Genomic DNA, 22,414 nt, shown 5'->3' with positions numbered 1-22,414 from the left:
ATCTTATTTTTACAAACGGTGCGCCGAACCAACCTTGTTTTTAGTCGCTGCAAACTACAGCTCACTATGTCGGTTGGTCGGTCGGTCGGTAAACACTAACTCAAATTTGCGCACGCGACTGCAGCCACGTATTTATGGCCTTGTTGAACTTTGTTTTAGAACTAAAGCTTAAGTTAGTGGTAGTAATAATTAGTGTAACTCGCGCAAAAATGTATTTTAATTTGTTTTTTAATTACACGGGCGCTTCTCCCAGACCCCACGATGTTTTGTTGCTGTACGTTTATGTATATAATTTGACTGAAAAATATAAAGGGAAAGTGAAGAAACATTAAAACTCACATAGTGTTATTATTAAATTAATAATGCCGCCATTAAATTGTGAAAGTTGTAGGCTTATTATGAAAATGTGGAGTATTTAATAGTGGGCAGCGTAGTAGTAGCGTAACTTAAGTAACGCTAGGCCTGAACAATAATTATTTTCTATATAAAATAAAAAGTCTCAAAGCTCTTATATAATGCATGCATCAACCTAATTGCTTTTTTGTATTTCATAACAAAGTTCGATTAGATATAACGCCTAACTGTTGTGTTGTTTAATCGAAAATTCTAAGAAGATTCTAAATACAGTTCTGTTAACATTCAGTTTAAATGTCAGATAAGTTTGTTATCGATTTATGTCACCTTTGCAATTTCGTATGCGACTAGAACAAATGTGTAGAAAACGTTCCGATATAGTCTTCTCTCTAGTGTAACGTTACATCTGTCATTCCGCTGATTATGCGTAGGTGAAGTTATCGAATGGTTATGATAACAAAAACAAAATTGTTTTGGTTTTTTTTTTAGTAAATTTATCGACATCACCCGGGTAGTGCGCGTAAACCGTTACGAGTATTTTCGTTTCAAGGATTACGTTTGCGAGGATTATTCGAGTATGTCTATTAAAATCCATATACAATTGCAATCATTCTACCTCGTCATATAATACTGAATGGATCTTATTATTTAAGAGAGTGGTTTTCGGATAATGACTATTGACGGTAGGCCTACACTTGTGGAAAGATAACCTTTTACTTGAGCTAAATAAATTATTTTGAGCTACTATTCAGGACACCTATTAAGTGGACAATCGATGGGTTTCCATTTACAGCTTGGTTTTAACTTGTAAGTTGACAAATCACAAGCGACAGTTCGACAGGTCCATCGCGTCGTGGTTCGTCAACTTGCTTGCGGTGTGTTTACGCCCATGCTTTGTGTCCAATGGGAACGAAGCTTGTAAAGGCTTCTGCTATTTAATACTCGCCTTTGTATGTGCTTTTGACTCTTCATCAGGTTCGATGAAAATTTTTACAAAAGTGTCCAATGGTCTGTGTTGATTGGTCATCCTTAAGTCACGTGCTTGTACAATAGTTAGTAATAAGCAACCAGAGTCCTCTAGATAATTAATAGTTATCTCTAATTGTCCAGTTCTATGAAAACGAATCATTTAAACTTGAGGTTAGAAAAAATTATTATTACAGTATTATATTTCAAAGAATGCACAATTGCATAAACATCTTAGAAATGTTTGTATGTGATGTGTTTTTACAATTAATACATAATAAATAGGTCATTTGATATAGTTCAGATATAAAAAGAAAATATGGTGCGCCCAACTGTCATTATATTTCAAAGAATACACCATTGCATAACAATCTTAGAAATGTTTGTATGTGGCGTGTTTTTACAATGAATACATTTAAATGGGTCACTTGATATGGTTCAGATCTAAAAGAAAATATGGTGCGCCCAACTCTCGTTATTAACAACAGCACGCGCAACAAAGATCAAACCGATACGCCCTCAACTTTTTAAATAGAGATAGCCAGCTCTCTTAGTTTTAATCTATATGATATTCCTATCCTTATTTCCGAATAAATACGAGATTGGCGCATCATAAACGTTATTAATAAACTTACGAACTCGATTGTCCTTCTTCAAATATTGACGAGTCGGAAGCAACGGATTCAAGAGATTCGGCAGAGCCGCATCGTCCCAATGGTGTACGGGCAAATGTAATCTCATCGCCCTCATACAGAGGTTCGCTACTTTTACCAGTCGGCGCTGCAGATTCGATTGGTGTTACCGAAGTATTATTAGGCACTACACTCGTATCCTCAGAAACCTAAGTTTAGTGAGCAAATAGAATATAATCATGATTGATTGATAAATGTGCCGACAATTCAGCAGAAAGTACAACATGTACTGCAGAACAAACAGTGCTAACTTGTTGCCATATTGAATTACTATTCGTGTTGTTATATGTATCAAAAGCATGGCCGACTAAAGCTTGGTTCCCACTAACATAGGACGCAACGCAAGCGAATTGACCAATCGCAAGCGACAGTTGTAATAATCTATCGATTTTGATTGGTCAATTCGCTTACCTTGGCTTACGTCCTTGCGTTGCGTCCTAGTGGCAACCAAGCTTAAGTACAATAGGACTATTATTATTTTGGCAGGTTTAGCTTTCCATATTGGAGGATAACTTCGGGGTCAAAAGTGTCCCCAGCCTTATATGGGTGTTTTTTTTTAAATAAGGATTTGTCGTGTAGTTTAATGTATTTCCCCTTGTTCGTTTCACAGGAAAGTGTCTTCTTAATAGTGCTGTAATTCTTATTTCTATAAAAAGTGATTTAAAAATGATACCACGCTTCCATGAAAGTAGTAATTTGAACATAGTTCTCGTTTTAAAAAAATCGATTTGATTTGAAATATATAAACGCCCTCTATTTTAGGAGGCGTGTAGTGAACAATTACTGTTTTGACAATTATGTAGCAAACAATGTCATTCTGGAAATGTTCTTGATGCATTGTGGGTGTACGAGTTTTCTTCATTCTGTCAGTTACGCCCACAATGCATCAGTTACGATACAACAACTACTGTGAACTTATTTATAATAATTGAATGCGTTTATTTAACATTTTAAGGGTATACCGTAGGCCTCTCCTTTGTAACACTATCAAACTTTATGTGACAAACATGTGATGTGCCCATATATGGATGACATAATATCACTACCATATTTGGGCATATCTATACCATTTTTGGGCATATCGCTACCATATTTGGGCACATCACACGTTGTTTGTCAAACTAGTTTGACAGTGTAGACAGAGCTTAAGTCGTTTATCAATTAATCATAATTAATATCCTCAGTAATAATACACATAATTTCGTACACCTGGTGATTGACGGAAACACATAAAATGGAAAACTAATTGCATAGAAATGTGAAAGAAAATTAATAATTACAGAGAGAGTCGTGGTAACTCGCGGTTATCACCCCAACAACCAGGGACTCTAGAAACCCCACGCACAATTAACCCATTTCTAGAAAATAATTGCTGTCATATATATAGCGTAGGATGGTCTATTAATAGCATTTCGCATCTTATAAATATAAATTAAGGAAAATCTAAGCTAAAGTGGTTTTTTTTTGGAAGGATTTTTAGATGATTATAAAGATTAATTTACACAATTCTAAATATAGTCGCGTGTTATTCGAGCGAAATTCGAGATGCAATTTTATATTTTATTTTGCCTGTTTTATCTAGTCACGTTATTCATGTCATACGCACGTATTTACGTGAGGTAATGGTAAAAGATATTTATGGTAAATGAATATTACAAAATTGTCCGATGGGTCCATCGTGGTCCCACTTGGATTGGATAAATTGATTTTACAAAATGAATTTCAAAATGTAGTTTTAAAAGCATTAACAACACACACAGAATACTCGCGTGTATTTCGAGTAATATTAATTTAACAAACTTGTTTCGCTTCGCCTGTTTCATATTATCTGTTCATTTCTTCGTATGTCATGCACGAATTAATAGCAAAAGATAATTATACTGTAGGCGCGCCTAAATATAAAAAAAAGTGTCCGAACCATTGGTTTATCGGCTGTTCCATACGTGGTACCCTCTTCTGTTTTAACAACTTCGTTCTCCATTTTACTCGTAATTCTCATAAGATATTTCTTCATGCGGTCAGACCCGCAGAAGTGATTCCAGGCAGCCGCGGCGCCAAACCCACTGGCGGTTATGGCACATAGCACCACAGCAACAACAAGTACACCCATCACACAGCGTACCTGAAAAAAAAGCAACAATTCAGGCTAGATTTTTCACGGTGTAGTGGCGCCTTGTTCCCTAGCCCGTTTGAAATGTAGCGCAGTTTTGTGTGGCGTGTGCTAAAGCTTGCTTCTTTCCACTTGGACGCAACGCAATGAAGAAGCGCGCCGCACGCAAATTCGACCAATCATGACGCGTGGATCATCCGAACTGTAGCTTGTGATTGGTCAGGTTGTACATGCGTCGTTGCGTTTCGTCCAACTGGCACCAAGCTATTGGTTCCCACTAGAGACGCAAACGCAACGTTCGAATAATCTATCGCTTCTGATTGTTCAACTCACTCACTTACGTTGCGTTACATTCTTGTGTTGCGTCTCTTGTGGGAACCAAGCTTTAGAGAACAACTGAATTAGGACAACGTACGCGCAGTGTAATTTGACCAATCACAGCGACAGTTCAGATAATCCTTCTCTTAAGAGGTTGATCGCAATTATTTTTCGTGCGTATTACCTATAGCGTTGCGACGAACGTAACGAGAAGCAAGCTTGATTTATAGAAGTAAACAACAGCCTTTATACTCAAGAGTGTTTCTTCAGATGCAGATGCTATAAAGCCTGACATAAACATATTTAATTGTGTCTTAATAAATGTCTAGCGGATAAATACACCCAATTCTCTGTCGCTAAATAATATATACGTAGATTAATTCTTATACTGATGGCCAGTTCCCAATTAATTGATAAACTTTTGAGCCGGTCATGTGATTCTTGGGAAAGTTCACACCAAACTGAGAGACATGTAATTGTATGGCCCAGGGCTCAGTACTGCATAATGTGTCTAGTTTTGGCTAGGTGTGAATGCATCGCTAGAAGCGCAGACGACAAACCATATACTATAGTGTAGTGATTGATCATTTTCAGACGATACTTTTAAATTATTGTTTGACATCCATTGAGCAAAACATACAAATGGTCGTAATTGTTCATCAAGTACATACAAAAACTACATAACAAGGTCGTCAACAAGTAATTATAATAATATAAAACACAAAAAAAAGAACCATACTAATGTATCAGGCGCAGGAATGATCCGTCGTTTAGAAAATATGCAATATTGTCGACAGAAAGGTATATCGCGTATTAGGTGACTTACATGTATTTAGTACACTACTATACTTATTTCAAACGATTCGGTAAAATTGATAACGATTTTTATATATTTGCCCGAGGTATGAATTAAAAGATTTAAAATTGCATTTAATACGAATTGAAAATACTCGTTTAAATTGATTAATATTATCTAAGATATAGCAGTTTTAAGTGATGCAGACCTAATTTTGACTGATTGATTGATAGATGTATTGATAGATATATTGGTAGATCTATTGGTAGATTTATTGATAGGCCTATATTATTGATATATTTATCGATAGATTTAGTAATATTTTTATTGGTAGATTTAAGATTTATTTATTGATAGATATATTGGTACATTTACTGGTAGATATATTGGTAGATTTATTTATAGATTTGTTGATAGAGTTATTGATAGATGTATTGTTATATTTATTGGTAAATGTATTGATAGATTTATTTATAGATATTGATAAATTTATCGATATATTTATTGGTAGATTTATTGATAGATTTAATGATAGATTTAATGGTGTATGTATTTTTTGATTTATTGATCGATTTACGTAAGAATATAGATCGATTTCTTCCAAGGTTAAACTGTTTACATAAAAAAAGGTAAACAACAATTTTACCAAGATCATTATTTTTTTAAAAGGTTATAAAAAGAAATTGTTGATAAAATGTGAGAAAATAATGATATAATTACTTGGCAGACTACAATGCGTTTGATTAAGTTAACATGGTTACTATGGATACAACAAGCTAATAAAGTGCACAAAGTGTTTTTTTAATCTCAGATGTTACGTATTAGTAGAATACTAATAATGTACACATTGAACGAGTGAATTAATTCATCATTATGATTAGCCTTATTGACACCAAGGTTATTAACAGTAACCTTATTATAATGGTGTACCAGTTAGGCTACTGTCTTAATCATAACAGAATGTCTTCTGTTGCTAAATTTGCCTTCATGTAGAAGATTCTCAGTATTGTATTTTTTCTATCATAGCCAATTTTTCTAATTAGTGTCATATATATCACATGTGATGCTTGTATTATATCACCCATCCCTTAACATTAGCAGTTATAGTTACAGCGCCACATAACGTCACTGTCATTATCATCAATATCATATATCATCGTCATCAATATCGTATATCATTGTCATCAATACCATATATCATTGTCATCAATATCATATATCATTGTCATCAATATCATATATCATTGTCATCAATATCATATATCATCGTCATATCATTATATCATTGTCATCAATACCATATATCATTGTCATCAATATCATATATCATTGTCATCAATATCATATACATCATTGCCATCAATATCATATATTATTATCTTCAATGCCGTGTATCATTGTCATTAATATCATATATCATTGTCATCAATATCATATATCATCGGCATCAATATCATTGTCATCAATATCATATATCATATTTATTTCTTCTTTCAAATAAAACGTAAACATTTGACAAAAATAAAGTATTGAAAATAAATAATTAATATACTTTTGTTTCAAAATAAACATCAAATTGTTGTCTATATGCACAAAAAAAGAGGCAAGAGCCCTAGAATTTATACATCAATTGGATTACTCCAATCGACACTTGTACAATAAATGTAGTCATCATCATCATCATAATCATAATCATCATCATCATCATTTTATACACCACCTACAATTCGCATAATATGTTGATAATTTATGAATTATTGAAACATAGTTTGATTTTCTTTGCGTTCTTCTCTTTTAAATTCAATTTCGATTTTCTCGAAAAAAATCATTTAGTTTCAAATGATTTATGTTAGTAAGTCTAGAATAGCAATAGTAAGTCTAATGTTTATGGTTTACCAAAAAGGCAAAAAATACTAACAATTTCGATTTACTGTATTTCAAATATGAAAACTTAAAATATCTAGTGATTTTTAAAAGCCATTAAAAGGAAATAGGATGCGGCCAGTACAGTATTATAACATGCGATATTTTTCTATAGGTTGTTTATAATTATATTTCACATGTGTACACACACGTTCTCGCGGACGAGCGAGTCTGTAAGGAATAACGTATATTATTTTACTTATTTCATATTTCAGTAGTTATTAATCAATTCAGTACACTATAAATAATGCATAATTACTTGATGGTAGCTAGAGGCAACTGGCCTATTCACATTGGCGTAACTCGAGCTTTCCTTCAACTACATGATGGGTTGTGTTGTATACGCATATATTAAAGTAAACACATCGACTAATAATAATAGATGAATCATTAAACATCGTTTTTATATCAGCTTCGTAATCATACATTATTTTGTTATGGATTATTATTATGAATAAATATAACACAGGTAATTAATTTGATAATGCAGTATAAATGTATCTTTGGTAGTAGTTGGTAATTTGTTATATCAATACAGTGTACAAGGTAAAGGCTAAAAGAATAGATACAAATTCTACTTGGGACGACAAGCTAAGCGGTTATGCTTGGTTCCCATTAGATACGCAACGCAACGAGGGATATGACCAATCACAATCGATGGATTATTCGGACTGTAGCTTTTCATTGGTTAACAAGTCTATGTCATTCAGCCAAAAAACTGACTTGCCGAAAAGTCTAATGTTTACTATGTTTTTTCATAGGCATATTCATAATGTACTCCCTAAATGGGATGCCCTCCCTCAGGTTTTAGAAAAAACTATGACAACATTTGTCCTGTAAGGTAAATTCCGTAACACATAATTGCATGTGTATTGTATGTGTTGCCTGTATCATGAATGTTAGGTAAAGGTCCTATGATACAGGTGTATTTATTTTAATGATACTGGAAAACTTTAGATAGTTACGAATAAACTATTTTTTTAGAAACATGAAATGAAATAGTAGCGATATTTTTGTATATATAATATACAGCTTTTGTGCGCGTTTAACACCCATAATAATGACTTACATTGAGAAGGCTTATTGCCTATGATCGGGGAGATCCCGCTAAATGTCAAACTTAATCTATATACGTTTCAACGATATAACGTATGGGTTACTTGCGGTAATGCTGTATATATAAAAGCTCTTGACCATTACTATCATTTGAATCATTTACATTTACAAATTGTATTCTAAATTGTGTGCAATATATAATTGTAAAGTTCTTCATATGAAGCAAGCCAATTAAATTTGTGTATTCATTTTTTTTCATTTTGTATCAAACACTCATCCCTGCATAATTACATTCGTCTAAAATGCAAGAGAAGAGACTTCTTATTTACGTATACTAAGCTCTGTTTCTTACGTTGCGCTTACGTCTTTGCATTGCGTCTCTAGTGGGAACCAAGCCTACACTATCAGACTAGTTTGACAAAAAATGTGATGTGCCCAAATATGGTAGTGATATGGCTAAATATGTCCATATTACTACATCACATGTTGTTGTCAACAGTGTAGACAGAACTTTAGGTTAGGGAAGATGTAGGAAGGAGGTAGTTTACCCACTGATATACCCACTGATAACATAGTGTGTTTCCAATTTATATGAATGAAAATTATTTGAATGTTACAAAATAATAGAATTAATTACATTTTGTATACTGAAGCTACGTTGTCTACACTATCAAACTAGTTGGACAAAAGAAAGTATAATATGCCTAAATATGGTAGTGATATATGCCCAAATATAGTAATGATATGACATCATCACATCCATATATAGACACATCACATTTTGTTGTGACACACAGTTTGATAGTGTAGACAGTGTTTAACTCACTTTGAATGTTACAAAATAGAATCAATTGCACTGAACCTTTTTATCAACTTCAATATAAAATTGAACGAACGAACCGATGTGTAAGTCTAAAACCTTGTCTACACTATAAAACTAGTTTGACGTAAAAAAGTATAATGTGCCTAAATGTGGTACTGATATGCCCAAATATAATGATATGACATCATCACATCCATATATGGCCACATCACATTTTTCTGTCACATAAAGTTTGATAGTGTAGACAGGGCTTAACTCACTACATACATACATTAGTTGCGTTGGTCCCAGGTAAGAATGCATTTAAAAATGGATGTGTTTTTTAACATATCTAAGTGATGCTGCCAAATGTCAAAATGTTTTCAATTTTCTAAAGACTACGGTAAGTAGCAGATTAAGTACAGGGGATGTAAACCAGGTTCATAGGTCAAGTGGTATTGCAATAACATGTATCCACAGGCAAGTCTATCAGAATGTTTTTGATTTCTTATATTGAACCTTCAATTATAATATATTGATACAAAATCCGTTCGAAATAGACATTCATCATCATCAATGCGAGTGATCCTACGCAGTGTTATACAGATTTCAAGTTTAATTGAAAAGGCGGGCTGTATATACATATATATATCTCAGATACATTAAAAGTTATTACGTTGGCGAACGCAGTTTTATGGTAAATAAAAAAGAAAAGTCTCTGAACAAAATACTGTAAAATACTGTATAACTAATATATGAAACCCACATTGCCTTTATACTTGTACAAATCTTTAGTGCCGTAGCCAGCATGAGGCAGACGAGGCGCTCACCTCATCTGAAAATTTCAAGTTTCACCACCCAGCCATGAATTCCCCAGCACAGATCATCATATTTTATATTGATTATTATATTTAAACCATCTTTGCCTCGTCTATTTTAACCTCTCACTGCGACCTTGATATTGTATCATTTTTGTCCGGAGGGGTTTTTTCACTATTTTCTTGGTAAGATTAAGAAATATATTTGAACTATTCATTACATTTAATAATAACTATCTATCCCGCACCCATCGAAAGAGATTATCATTTTTGTAAGGTACCTTCAATATCAATACACGATATTTTACTAAAATAAGTTGTTCTATTTTATCACTCGAATGATGGTTTTTAATATTCAATATTGCTCAATTGACAAGTCAAAACATGAGACTGTAAAGATATATCGCTATATAATATACTAATAATTATTAAGAAATATACGAAGATAAATTTTACGAGAAGAGTTCTCAGAAATATCATGAAATATTAACTTAAACCAATTTTTTTTACCATTAGATTGATCTAGTAGGTATGTGACTATGGGCGGCTTTTAGGGCCAATTAGTACTAGCCATACAATATATTATTTATTTTCCATTTCAGCTTCTCAAATACGACGTCATCATAGAATAATTGTCGCTTATTTTTGATCTGTTGCATTTTAGACGAAACATGATCACTCCGTTTTCTAATTCCATCTGTTCCGCTTCGCTGGTATCGTTGAGGATAGATTGATAGAACTATATCTTTCACGTATTTGGCTATTAATATCATTTTCATATCTCGTATCAATTCTTCCAGAATATTTTAGTCTCTCTCTTAAGATTATTTTCCTAATGGAACTCTTTTAAACGTTACCGTGAGAAATAAGCAAACTCGATTGGGCAATTTGTCGAGAAAGAGGAATCGAGCAGCGATCATGTCGATCGCATGATAACCCAATGCAGCCCTTCCGTGTAAACCCTCAGTTAGATTTTGATGGCTGGTTACCGTGGATTAATTTTCCCAAAACTCTGATGAACATTGAATATTAAGTGTTTTATCGATTTTGGGTACTGTATCGAGAATTTTCCAGATCATAGGAAAATTACGTAAAATATCATTTTCACATGTCGCCAGTATCATAGACATAATAATTATTATTCTAAGCTTATGATACAGGCACCACATGTGATTCACATGAGATGCTGTATTACCGAATTTTCCTATGATACTTGGAAAATATTATCGTATGTGGAGATACAGCACTGAGAATCGGGTATACCCGAAACGGTGAATAAATATTTTATTGATTATTATTTAAAAATAAAGTACGTTATCAATTCAATTAATTGGATAAGCCACAGTTAACACTGACCTTGATGAAACGTGTCGCGATAATGAAACATTTTAATTGAAATTCACCTATACGTTTTATATTAAGAAAAATGTGCGTACTTTCCCACGTTAACTCATTAATTTTAGGCTCATGTCTACGGGGCGCCATACGCAGCAATTATTGCATGCTAAAATCAATTTTTTTTTAAACTATAGGCCTAGTGTATTTCTTCAAAAGTACGATTGTTAAAATACAAAAAAACTTTTGCTTCGAATTGCGCCCCATACATTTTTCTTCATTACGACGCAACCAGTACATTATTCACACCCGTTTATGATGTAGGCCCAGAGGCCTAATAAAGAAACATATAGTACAACCAAGGCAATCGTTGTTAGATTTACATTGGTAAAACATGATGGAATTTAAAACTGTTAACATTGATCTATAATATTACACGCGTTTTACATTTTCGCAACAGCGTTCTAATAATGAAAAAAGGCAAGACATTTTTATATAAAAAAAAGGCAATTTTATCTGGATCGAATGTGCTGACATTTTATTCAATATTTTCATATTGCATTTCCATTACCCCTAATTACGTGCAATTTAATGTCGCCTTCAGGAATAGTAGCAACTTCTGTTTACATTACAACTATAGCCCTAAGCAAATTGAATCGATAAGTTACATGCGCAGTAGTCATCAAGCACCCAAAGGTATAAAACGAAAATATTTCGAATAAAAAACACTAACGTTGCGTATTTAGAATTTAAAATAAATATTGTGTGTTGTGCGATTCTCAATTCAATTTATTTGTATTTTAGTTTTCACCTCCACTCTTACAGAAGATATAGGCCTAGGCCTACAGTATATTTTTTAGCAGCGAAAATAAGATATGAAATGGTATATTACGATATCCATAATATCATAAGGCAATTGACAAGCTGAAATAATAGTAGATACGGTATTTTTATGCGCTCAGTTTTTGCCTCCAAAAAGGTATTTGATAAATACCTCACATTCATTGATAACGTTCTAAACTGTTTTTCGACATAAATTATTAGTAAAAAGATAAATATTTTGCACATATGGCGTTCCATACGTATAATACTTTATATAATACAAGTATTTTAGTAAACATATAGTTTTCAGCAGACATACATGGAAACGCATATATTACATAGGTAAGTCTGCACATTCATAATGCCTACTCAATACGTTTTTGTTGTTTTCAAGTTGAAAGATCTCGACGAATGTTATAATGACGTCATTCCTTTAACCGACATCTTTCCTGGCGTAAGTGAAATGTACACTTTTGTTGTAATTACAAATTCCCCTTGTTACATGTCTTGTGTGTATAATCGTTAAAAGGACATGATGAAAACCATTGAAGCGTGTGCGATGGGATAGCTAAAACATTAATCAGTAAGACTTAGCGACAAATTGATGGTAATTACGTAAGTGCTCAATTTGCATCGGTGAATAGATAGTACAAACAAGAGAAGATAATGGCACTCAAAGTGACATAACATGGGCAGGTTGACATTCATGATGCATCAGGTCGATATCCTGTTTTTGGGGGGTTTTTTACAAGAAAAGTAAATGTTTCACATTTTTTATTCAAAATATTATCGTAAATGTGTTGTCAGAAGTTATGATTTGTTTAGGACAGGGATTGTGACTGATTAAGTTTGTCCTATTCGAGGCGAATTCGGAGATATGCACATGCGTATAAGCCCTTATTCGCGTTTCGTTCATTCAGAACGGTATATTTATGGTCGATTTACGTTCGTTCTTTGTCTATCGGAACGAAAGCTTACGTGTTCACGTGATACAACTCAATTTAATTACATCAGTGTAAAAAGAATGTCATAATGTTCCCTGTATTTAAGAGATTTCTTTCAAATACCATTTGCCTATATAAGTACCCCATTTACATTTACTATGGAGTAAGATTACTCCATGCATTTACGATAGGGTCATGGGCCGGCCGACTTAATCGTAAGTGTAAATGGGGTATAATACACTTTCTTCTAAAGTACAAACATCCACACTCCGTCGTACAATGTATGAAACTATGAAATATATTGTTTGAAGGTTTGCATGGCGAAATCAAATGTTGATATACAATTTGCGGTACACCACGTATATTAGTTCTGAAAAGAACTGTTGAGAACTAATATACGTGGTGTACCGCAAACTTTATATCAACATATAGAAATATAGTATAGAATTCTCATACATAATCTTCTCTAACATTGGACCATCACAACCACCCTATCCACATCTAACAACTAAACGATGGCATATTTTACAAAGGTAGTCTTCTGTGGTAATACAGTCAGGTACAATACCTTTGCAGTATACAAAGTATCGAATAACATCAGAAAATAATTCAAGCGACAGGGTGATATAAAATATGAATAATATATGATATTATGAAGGGCGGCGTGAAATATAAACAAAGGAGAATAGAAAACAACTGGGATGAGATGCCTGTGTACTAGTTTTCCAGGATCACTATCAATGTATGTTTTCATATTTACATTCTGTTGTTTTCCGATACTTGTCCGTGCGTAATCGCGTAATCGCGATGGTGCTAGTTAAAATCCGTTATGCATGATTAATTAATGAATGACGTAATGCATAAACGGGCATAAATAGTTGTATTCGTGGTTTACTGCAAATAAGGGAGTCCTAACAAGCCAGATATGTTGTAAATAAATGCGGACTAGGTTTACATTTGTTTTAAACTAAAGAATAGACCCTTCCATTTCTGCTGCAATTAATGTTGTCCCAATTTTAGGGATATTATTATATTCATGTTGAAAAAGATGTGGGGTTATTCGATGTCGACGCCTTTTGCAATTAACCTGTTGTTATCTTGTTGATCGTTAGAGTACGGCAAACGTGCCACTTTCAATTAACAGCCCATTTTGTTAATATATCTTCACTTCAACATTTTATTTCATTGAATTATACTAATTTGTCTTCTCGTTAGCACGTCTGCTCTTGTCGTTGCATTTCTTCACTCTACACTTTATTCACTTAGACCTTAGGCGCAAAGCCGTAGCTTGATTTGTGAAAGTGTTGATTGTGAAGACTTAACGTCCTAATTATATAATTGTGATAATTATGATTATGGTGACAATCGTAACAAGAACAATATTGAATAAACATCATATTATAACATTGATTATTTTCCTGAAGAAAATGTTAGTTAGTAACTAGAATATACAGAATTGATGTTTATAGAATTATAACAACGTTTTATAATGTTATGAAAACATAAATTTTACATATTGTAAATGAATATATATAAATATATATGAGGAGTAAGAGAAAAGGTGGGGGAGAGAGAGAAAGGGTGGGGGAGAGAGAAAAAATGGGGGGTGGTGGGGAGAGGATAAATAATGATCATAGTAAAATCAGCAATTCACAGAAATTTAAGTTTAAATAAATAAAGAATTAAAAAGCATAGTTAACAATATTTAAGAATAATTAAAAAGTATACAAAAACTATCGATAAACAATTATAGGCTGTGACCAGGGTAGCCCAACCCGTTGGGGTATCACGTCCTTAAACCAAACAAAAAGTAAGATTCGACTTACAAATAAAGACATTCTCTATAGTATATTCGTCTTATATGCGTCCACTGCTGGTAGTCCTTGTAAATAAAAAGCAGTCTTAATGGCGGTATATTTAGTCTCGTTTATCGTCTGCAGTCAGGATGTTGGTGCCCGACCATGTGACTGCTGCAAACGTTGCCGCTCAACTAACATTAACTCATCCCATGAGACCTTCTATGTAATGTTTTACAGTGTAACGATGGATATAATGACTAGAATAATGCAACGACATTTTAAGTGACATTAAGGCCATACTTTTATCCTCGTGATTCACATAATGTACAGTAGTAATAATATACACATTTTGTTTTTGTTTTAAAGGCCAGGTGCGGGCAAAAAATTTCTATTGATCATACATTCCAATAATTATCGATCTATAGTTTCTCCTTTGTTTCATAATTTTTGGGATTTTATTTGTGTTACACGAGTTTGTGGAAAATAAGCACTTTCTTATCAGTGGGGGGATAGTTCAAATTACACAGTAAAATCTCTATTCTTTTGTACACAAATTTTGTAAATAGAGAAGCATTTTAAAAAGCTATGAAAAATAAACGGTGTGGTAAAAAATGTTATCAGATGACTAAATATAGGTAATATAACTTGAATTTTACATTTCTGGTATTTTTATTCAACTTCAGATTTTTATTTTCATGCTATAGCAAAAATTATCCACCGTATATCCACCATCTTTTTTCACCTTCTAGGGAGTCACCAGACATGTTATTACATAGGTTAAACTACCTAACTACTGAAAAAAAGTCTTCCTGGTTTTCATGGCAGAATTTTGCCAAATTTTGTATTTGACCATATTAAGGGAAATTCATGTTTTTTCGTCTCGATTTCTGTACAAATATTTGATTTATGTACAATTAACTAGATATTATATTTAAAATTCATGCCTGTACCTGAGCTTTAAAGCAATCGATAAGAGTACTTTTAGGTAAACTTTTATGATTCAGAAATTTGCTCATCCGATTATCCCTAGATAGATGTTAACTGACTATTGACAGTCATAGCGATACGAGTCTAGGCGTATTAAGTACCTTTTGTACATGTTACCCCTGTCACTATAGGTTTGTTCATTATACAGATGCAGAATTTGGTGATTTGCTCCTAAATGCGTAATGTTGTGCGAGGACAAAGTCCACCACTACTATAATGCACTGAATTGTTGTGCTTAAAAGGCTTTCAAACCCTTGAGATTTGTTTTTCTTTCAACAGAATATATAATCTAACTATCAAAAGACGTACATGTCCATTATTTCTCGATCTAATCCAGCGCATCACACTTAATATCTCAGTATTGTTATAAATTGATATTAGCATATCATTCTGTGGCTAGTATAAAAACCAATCCATCGTGACTCATCATAATATGAATACTAGGCCTACTTTATAAAATAAAATAATAATTTGTTACTGGGATTAAAGTGCTCTCTGGTTAATTAATAAACTACGTCTATGATATAAGCCATAAGCTGTGTTATACCCTTTCGTTTACAATGCCAAAGACACATTGTAATTTCATCTGAAGGAACGAGAGTCGTTCAATTCCCTTGTGGGTAGCTATTGTAATTGCATGGAATACTCAATCGTTATTAAATGCCGTCAAACAATATTAAAAATTGATATACATCGAGTATGATAACAGTGTCGACTGGTTAATATCATTCCGCCAGCCTGAAAATCAGACAACATTTAAACTACATTATCATTTTCTCTTTTCTTTATGAGATAACATTTGAGAATACATTACATGCAATAAAATCCATCTGATAATGTTGCAAGACATTTTATATGTTGTTTTTTTTTTCAAATTTGGAATTTTAAGTTACAGTGACGTCATATCCTATTTGGTTGTCACGCCTATGTGCCCCTGGAAAAATCTGTTTGACAGTTTGTGTAGTCTGATGACATTTTAAAAAGTGAAATATTATATGCATACTGTCTGTCTGTGTATTTGAACATAGAGCCATTCTATCTCTACAAGAGACTATAGTACACAATCTCAAGAAAATAGATATTTAGCTATTTTATGGTCTAATATCATCTGTTAAAACAGATAATATTAGACCATAAATGAAAACAAAAATTAAATAAATCAATTTATATTGTTAAACACAAAAATAAAAGAGTAATTGAAGACGTATACCCTATCGTTATTCTTCTCACGTATTTTTATTTAAAGAGAATAGTTAATTGATGTGATTATCACTGTAGTCAATATCTATGTAGATCTCATGCCCATATAAGGTTAATTCGTTTTTAATGGTTTGAACAACGATCTGATTTCAACAAGTTTTTTCCATTTGCTTTCTCGTAGATAAATATTGTCGAGAAAGCTGACGAATAAAGCTGGCCGATGGTCATATTGTATTAGAGGTGTTTATACCGTGCCCTGGCAATATTTTAATTTACTTCTGCTGGCTTCATTTGCATATTGTCGTCATACACACAAACTAATGGGAAAATTATACTGGATTGGTTTCTGTATATTAATGAATAAACATTTTAAAGTGCAGAAATTGAATTGTGTAATTTAAGCTTTGCTTGAAATCGTAGGGTGTGACACAATTCTTAGAGTACTATTGTCGAATAATGGCACACTACGCCACTGGCAGATACGCATTTTATTTTGTGCAATTGGTGAATGGCGTTAGAAGTTGGAGACCTTATTATATGTTCGGACGTTAATCAATCTTTCCCTCAGATGATACACAATCATTAACACAACCAGGGCCAGGAAAGCTAGGCCTAGCATTACTCTTCTTTACCCCACATACATTATACATTCATAGGCCAAATTCCTTACCTGATATCTTACTTAAACACGTATGAAGGCTTCAGTTGGAAGACTAGAATATAATTTGTACAGTCAAATTAAGGATTTAAACAACATTTAACAAATCCATTATTACCCAACCCCTATGGATTTTTTTTTATAATAAAAACAAAAATCATAATAAACCAGAAAAAAAAACAATGTACTGCCGAAAGACGAAACACAAAATATATCCCTTTCACACACATCACGCAAAGGAGCACAACACGTTTACATACACAGGTGTTTGGTTTGGTTCCAGACAGAGCGTTGACTTAATATTAGGAGAAGGATAAATAATTTGGAACATATGGCGTTTCATACATATACTACTTGAGCTTGAAACATTGACAAACATCAAAAAGCCTCGAAATAACTACAGCAGGGGCAAGTCTAGTGTTTTTTATGTGTGTAAACTCTGAAGATTGTCAAGGGAATGTGTGAATAAGAGTTATATATTTATGTATATATAGGTTAAAGTACGCGATGACCTAAAAAAGTAACGTGATGTCCGAATAATTTTAGAACGATTGATGTAAGCACGTTTGTGTAAGTTACTCTAACATACGTACTTGTATTGATATAGCACATTGTTTATACGGTATACATATCAATTTACATTGAACTTCTAATTATGGTATATCTTGTTTAGCTAAGCGTGGGTTTACACGGGAGTTTATATAGCATTAAGATAGCCTACAGTATACAGTCCATGTTCGAATTTTCGCTAAATGTGGTTATATAATGTTATTAATGTTGCTGTTTTAACCGATAAAAAAAGCCCACGAAATGGTTATGCCCCTATATGATATTGAGGACAATGATATATGGTATTGATGACAATGATATATGATATTGATGACAATGATTTATGATATTGATGCCGATGATATATGATATTGATGACAATGATATATGATATTATATGATGATGATACTGATGACAAGACAATGATTGAAGATTAAATTAAGACTGCAAAATATAGTATGTTGTACTAAGGCAATCCAACAACAGGATTCTGAGCTACGGAGATTAAAGGGTTTATCTGTGGCTGCGACACGCACAGTTCCACTCTCCTTAACAGAAACCATAGAGAATAATGTACATAGTATACAGTATTGTCGCAGCCAGATATAAGATCAAAGGACTATGATATCATTTACATCGTAATTTTAACAATGTAGATGAGGACGACCTAGCCCCGTCCCCCGCCTCGCCAACCTGCATGGGGTATTATAAATCGTATATTAACAAAAAATGTATCTGCAATTTGAACTATAATCCTACCATTTTGTTTATAGAAAATGTACAATAACAATATTTAACCTCAATAACAAAACATGATCAATATTGTAATTAGACGAAAAGCAATTTAGAATTAAAGGCATTATACAATCTGTGTTTTTATGAACGAACACAATGCAACCAATTACTGTAACTATATAAATTAAATAGCGCCCTCGGTTATATTTTTGTCATTGACTTTATCTACGCTGCTCGTATAAAATATGCATTTTCGCAACAATGCAAAATTACTTGATAGTTATTGGCATGGTAACGGATGGGTAATTGCATTATAGATGCGCCTTCGGATGTATTCGTTCTCCTTCTATTTTTGATTGATTGATTGATCGAGTCAAGCGAAAACAACTACGCTTTTGAATAATATGCTATCCAGTATTGGAAAAGCTTTTGTACGTTAGGGAAAGTAGTAAAGAAATATTTGAAAATATATGATTGTAACCATAATGGGTGCATCCTAATATAAAGCACTGTTAAAAATATCCTGCCCAAACGGATTGAATCGAGGGATGATTAGAAAATGGCAGTATCATCTGTTACTTTTTTTTTTCTTGTTCGGTTTCTAAACCCTGGTCCGCATTGGCTTTTCGTCGTGGAGAGCTATATATAGGCCTACGGTGTTCTCCTCCCTAATAGTTACATCATACTATAACGCACTGTATAACAATGAGCCCCAAAGGATTTCAAACCACATTCCGGTCCTACACACATGATGAGTTATATGTTAGTATGCGATTGAGTCGTTGTTTTTAGTAAACAGACATTTTTCCCTGAGGTTTTAAAAGAATGAGGGAATTCTGTCACCAACAGAGTAACAGATAGTTTTATCCCTTAGTAACAAGGTAAGTAGGACGGTTTATATCCGAATTACACGAATGACGTCATAACACAGTCAGAGACACTATTTTTACACGCTCGCTCATGTTGTCAAACAATTCATTAATATGTATATTGCTTTTGTCGCAGCATTTGTTTATTTTTGAGAGGCAGAAAACAGCAAGCCCTCGAATATTGTCGGTCAATATAATTAGGCAAATGATCCCTTAATTACATAATTGATGTTGTGGTCATCTGGCATATATATCGTTCTAAACCTATTGTCAGTTGTCGGTGTATACGAATTTTGTGTTATATTGACACATTTACGTGTCATACCGACTCATTCTTTTCTATTTGTTGTGTCAAACAAATGTACGCAGCCTGTTCGCGTACGGTATTATGATACTGCTCGTGTATCGAATAATGTACGACCATCATTAACAAAACAATATTTGTTTTTTTATGTATCTGCAGGGCAGCAATTTAAAGTAATTTATCATAACATATTCATAGTTTACACTAAGACTTATTAATCAAAATGTCAATGAAATGTGAAGCTTAATCAGGATTAAGTTTCTAGATATAGATTTGGGGGTGATGTAGCGAACTAGAATAATTTATCATTCTGATTAAAATTGAGAGAATCAGCATGTAATGTGTGGATATTGCTAACAATGATAATAATTAGAATGATACGGTTAAGGATAATATTTAATGTGTGGAAATTAAAAAGGTGATCTTCATCTTCATGCATACCAACAGGATTCTATACCGTAGTTACCGCGCGCGCGATATTCATCAGTATTTGAACACGCACATAAATCGTACTCGTACCTTATTTAATTCGCGCGTACAAAATGTGTACTCTTTCAATAATTATAACGCGCGGGCAAAGACAGTTTTATCATTATTTAAATTCGCGCGTACACAATGTGTACACTTTCAACATAATGTCATCGCGCGCGTACAAAACGGTACACTTTTTATCATTATTAAAACTTGCGCGTACACAGGCGTACATTTCCATCAGAGTTTGTACGCGCTCTTCAAATGTTGAGTCTTTTTCTGTCACTGACAAAATATGAACACGTCGTCGTTGTTTATGTTCAGTCGTATAGCAATAATTACAGTGGGATTGAAATCTCTTTACGTGAATGGTGCTTGGCATTTCAGTAAGGGTCTGACTTAAAAAACATGGATTACTTCGACGTAATTCATTATTCCAACTATGTCGCATTTTATCACGTGGTTCAAACAGACAGCGTGACATTTTAGAATAATGTTCGGATCGATTCCATCAAAATATTCGCCAACACAATTAGAAAATGTGATATCAATTTTCCTCGTACATTCTCGAATGTTGATGTTTTATAATTATGAAGTCATATTATCATTACCATTACTTATATCATTGCTAAGCCAATTTAACCTTTATTTTCATTAATTTAAAAACAAGCAATTTGTACTAGAGTGGGAAGATGATATCGATGTGATGAAAGAATGAACAAAATAAAGATACGTGGGAACACAGATTTAAAAATACGCTCCAGATCCAGAAAACAGATCATGACAAATATAATTAGAACACCGACATGCAGTAGCCAGGCCTGTTTCATGTTTAGGTTACACATCCATCATTGCAGTGGGAGAAAGTTAGGCCTACTGATAATGTATAACCCAGTTGAAGAGTCTGTGGGATGTCACTGATGTAATATATTGTATAAAGCAGTTCATTTAAACCCCGACACTAAGTGATGTCCTATCCGAAGGAGTATACAAACTCACTCGATTCTGCAGCTGTCACTAGGTATATCTTAACTTACTATTGACAGTCATCTAGATACGAGATTTAATGTATTAAAAGTACAACTAGACTCATATCTAGATGACTGTCAATAGTCGGTTATGATCTACCTAGTGACAGCTGCAGAATCGAGTGAAAAATTCGGTTTGTTTATCAAGTTAGTCTTAGAATAATTCAGATTTATCTTTCCAGACTGTTGCTTGTGTAGATATTTAAAAGCATTCGTCTTTTCAACATTCGGTTGAAAGACAGTCATAATAACTACTGTTTCTCGTTAAATGCTATTTATACTGTTATGTTTGTAATTGCGACGAATTCATCACGTTGAAACATGAGCTTGCATTACGCATGTCACAACGATACATGATAGATGAGTCACAGCAATCCAAACAGATTGGATTCTATTCAATTGATGATTCAATAAAAAAAATCTTTCTCAGCTTGTGATTGGTTGAAATTACTTGCGTTGCGCGTACGTGCTTGCGTTGCGCTTTAAGCTTGGTTCCCATTTGAACGTAACGTATCGTGGGAACCCAGCTTAAGAAGAAGTATACTCATTGTATTGAGTCTACTGCATGCATTTACACCACCAACTAAATCCTTTTTTCCATTAGCGAGCATATTCGCGCGTATCAATTTTTTTCACGTCACAAAAAAGCATAATATAATATCACGCATGCGCATTAGTTAACTCTTTCGATTCTCGAGAATAAATTCGCCTAGTGGAAACAGGCTTTAATACTCCTTGCTAGACTAAAAATATCAAGAGACTCGATGGGTTAATGACATTCGTTCACACGATGAGTTCACATTGAAACATTAGTGATTGTTACCATGTAACGAAAGGTTCATCTAACCACGTCTTGTTTTGACAAGCGAAATAGATT

General features: G+C 33.4%; 1 protein-coding gene across 1 annotated transcript in view; it reads right to left on the bottom strand.

The window, feature by feature from the left end:
• Positions 1-22,414, bottom strand: part of LOC144839525 (synaptotagmin-12-like) — a 29,491-nt gene that overhangs the window by 5,950 nt on the left and 1,127 nt on the right. Inside the window, exons 2-4 of the mRNA XM_078694969.1 lie at positions 3,931-4,134; positions 1,956-2,161; positions 1,301-1,466 (exon numbers count right to left, since the gene is read on the bottom strand). Coding sequence (XP_078551095.1) covers positions 1,301-1,466; positions 1,956-2,161; positions 3,931-4,122 — 564 coding nt within the window. The 5' untranslated portion in view covers positions 4,123-4,134. The remainder of the gene's footprint in view (positions 1-1,300; positions 1,467-1,955; positions 2,162-3,930; positions 4,135-22,414) is intronic.

Source organism: Antedon bifida, chromosome 1, assembly GCF_963402885.1.
Source record: "Antedon bifida chromosome 1, ecAntBifi1.1, whole genome shotgun sequence".
NCBI classification, from domain to species: domain Eukaryota; kingdom Metazoa; phylum Echinodermata; class Crinoidea; order Comatulida; family Antedonidae; genus Antedon; species Antedon bifida.
Note: the sequence above shows the minus strand (reverse complement) of the source record. Positions and strands in the feature narration are given on the sequence as shown.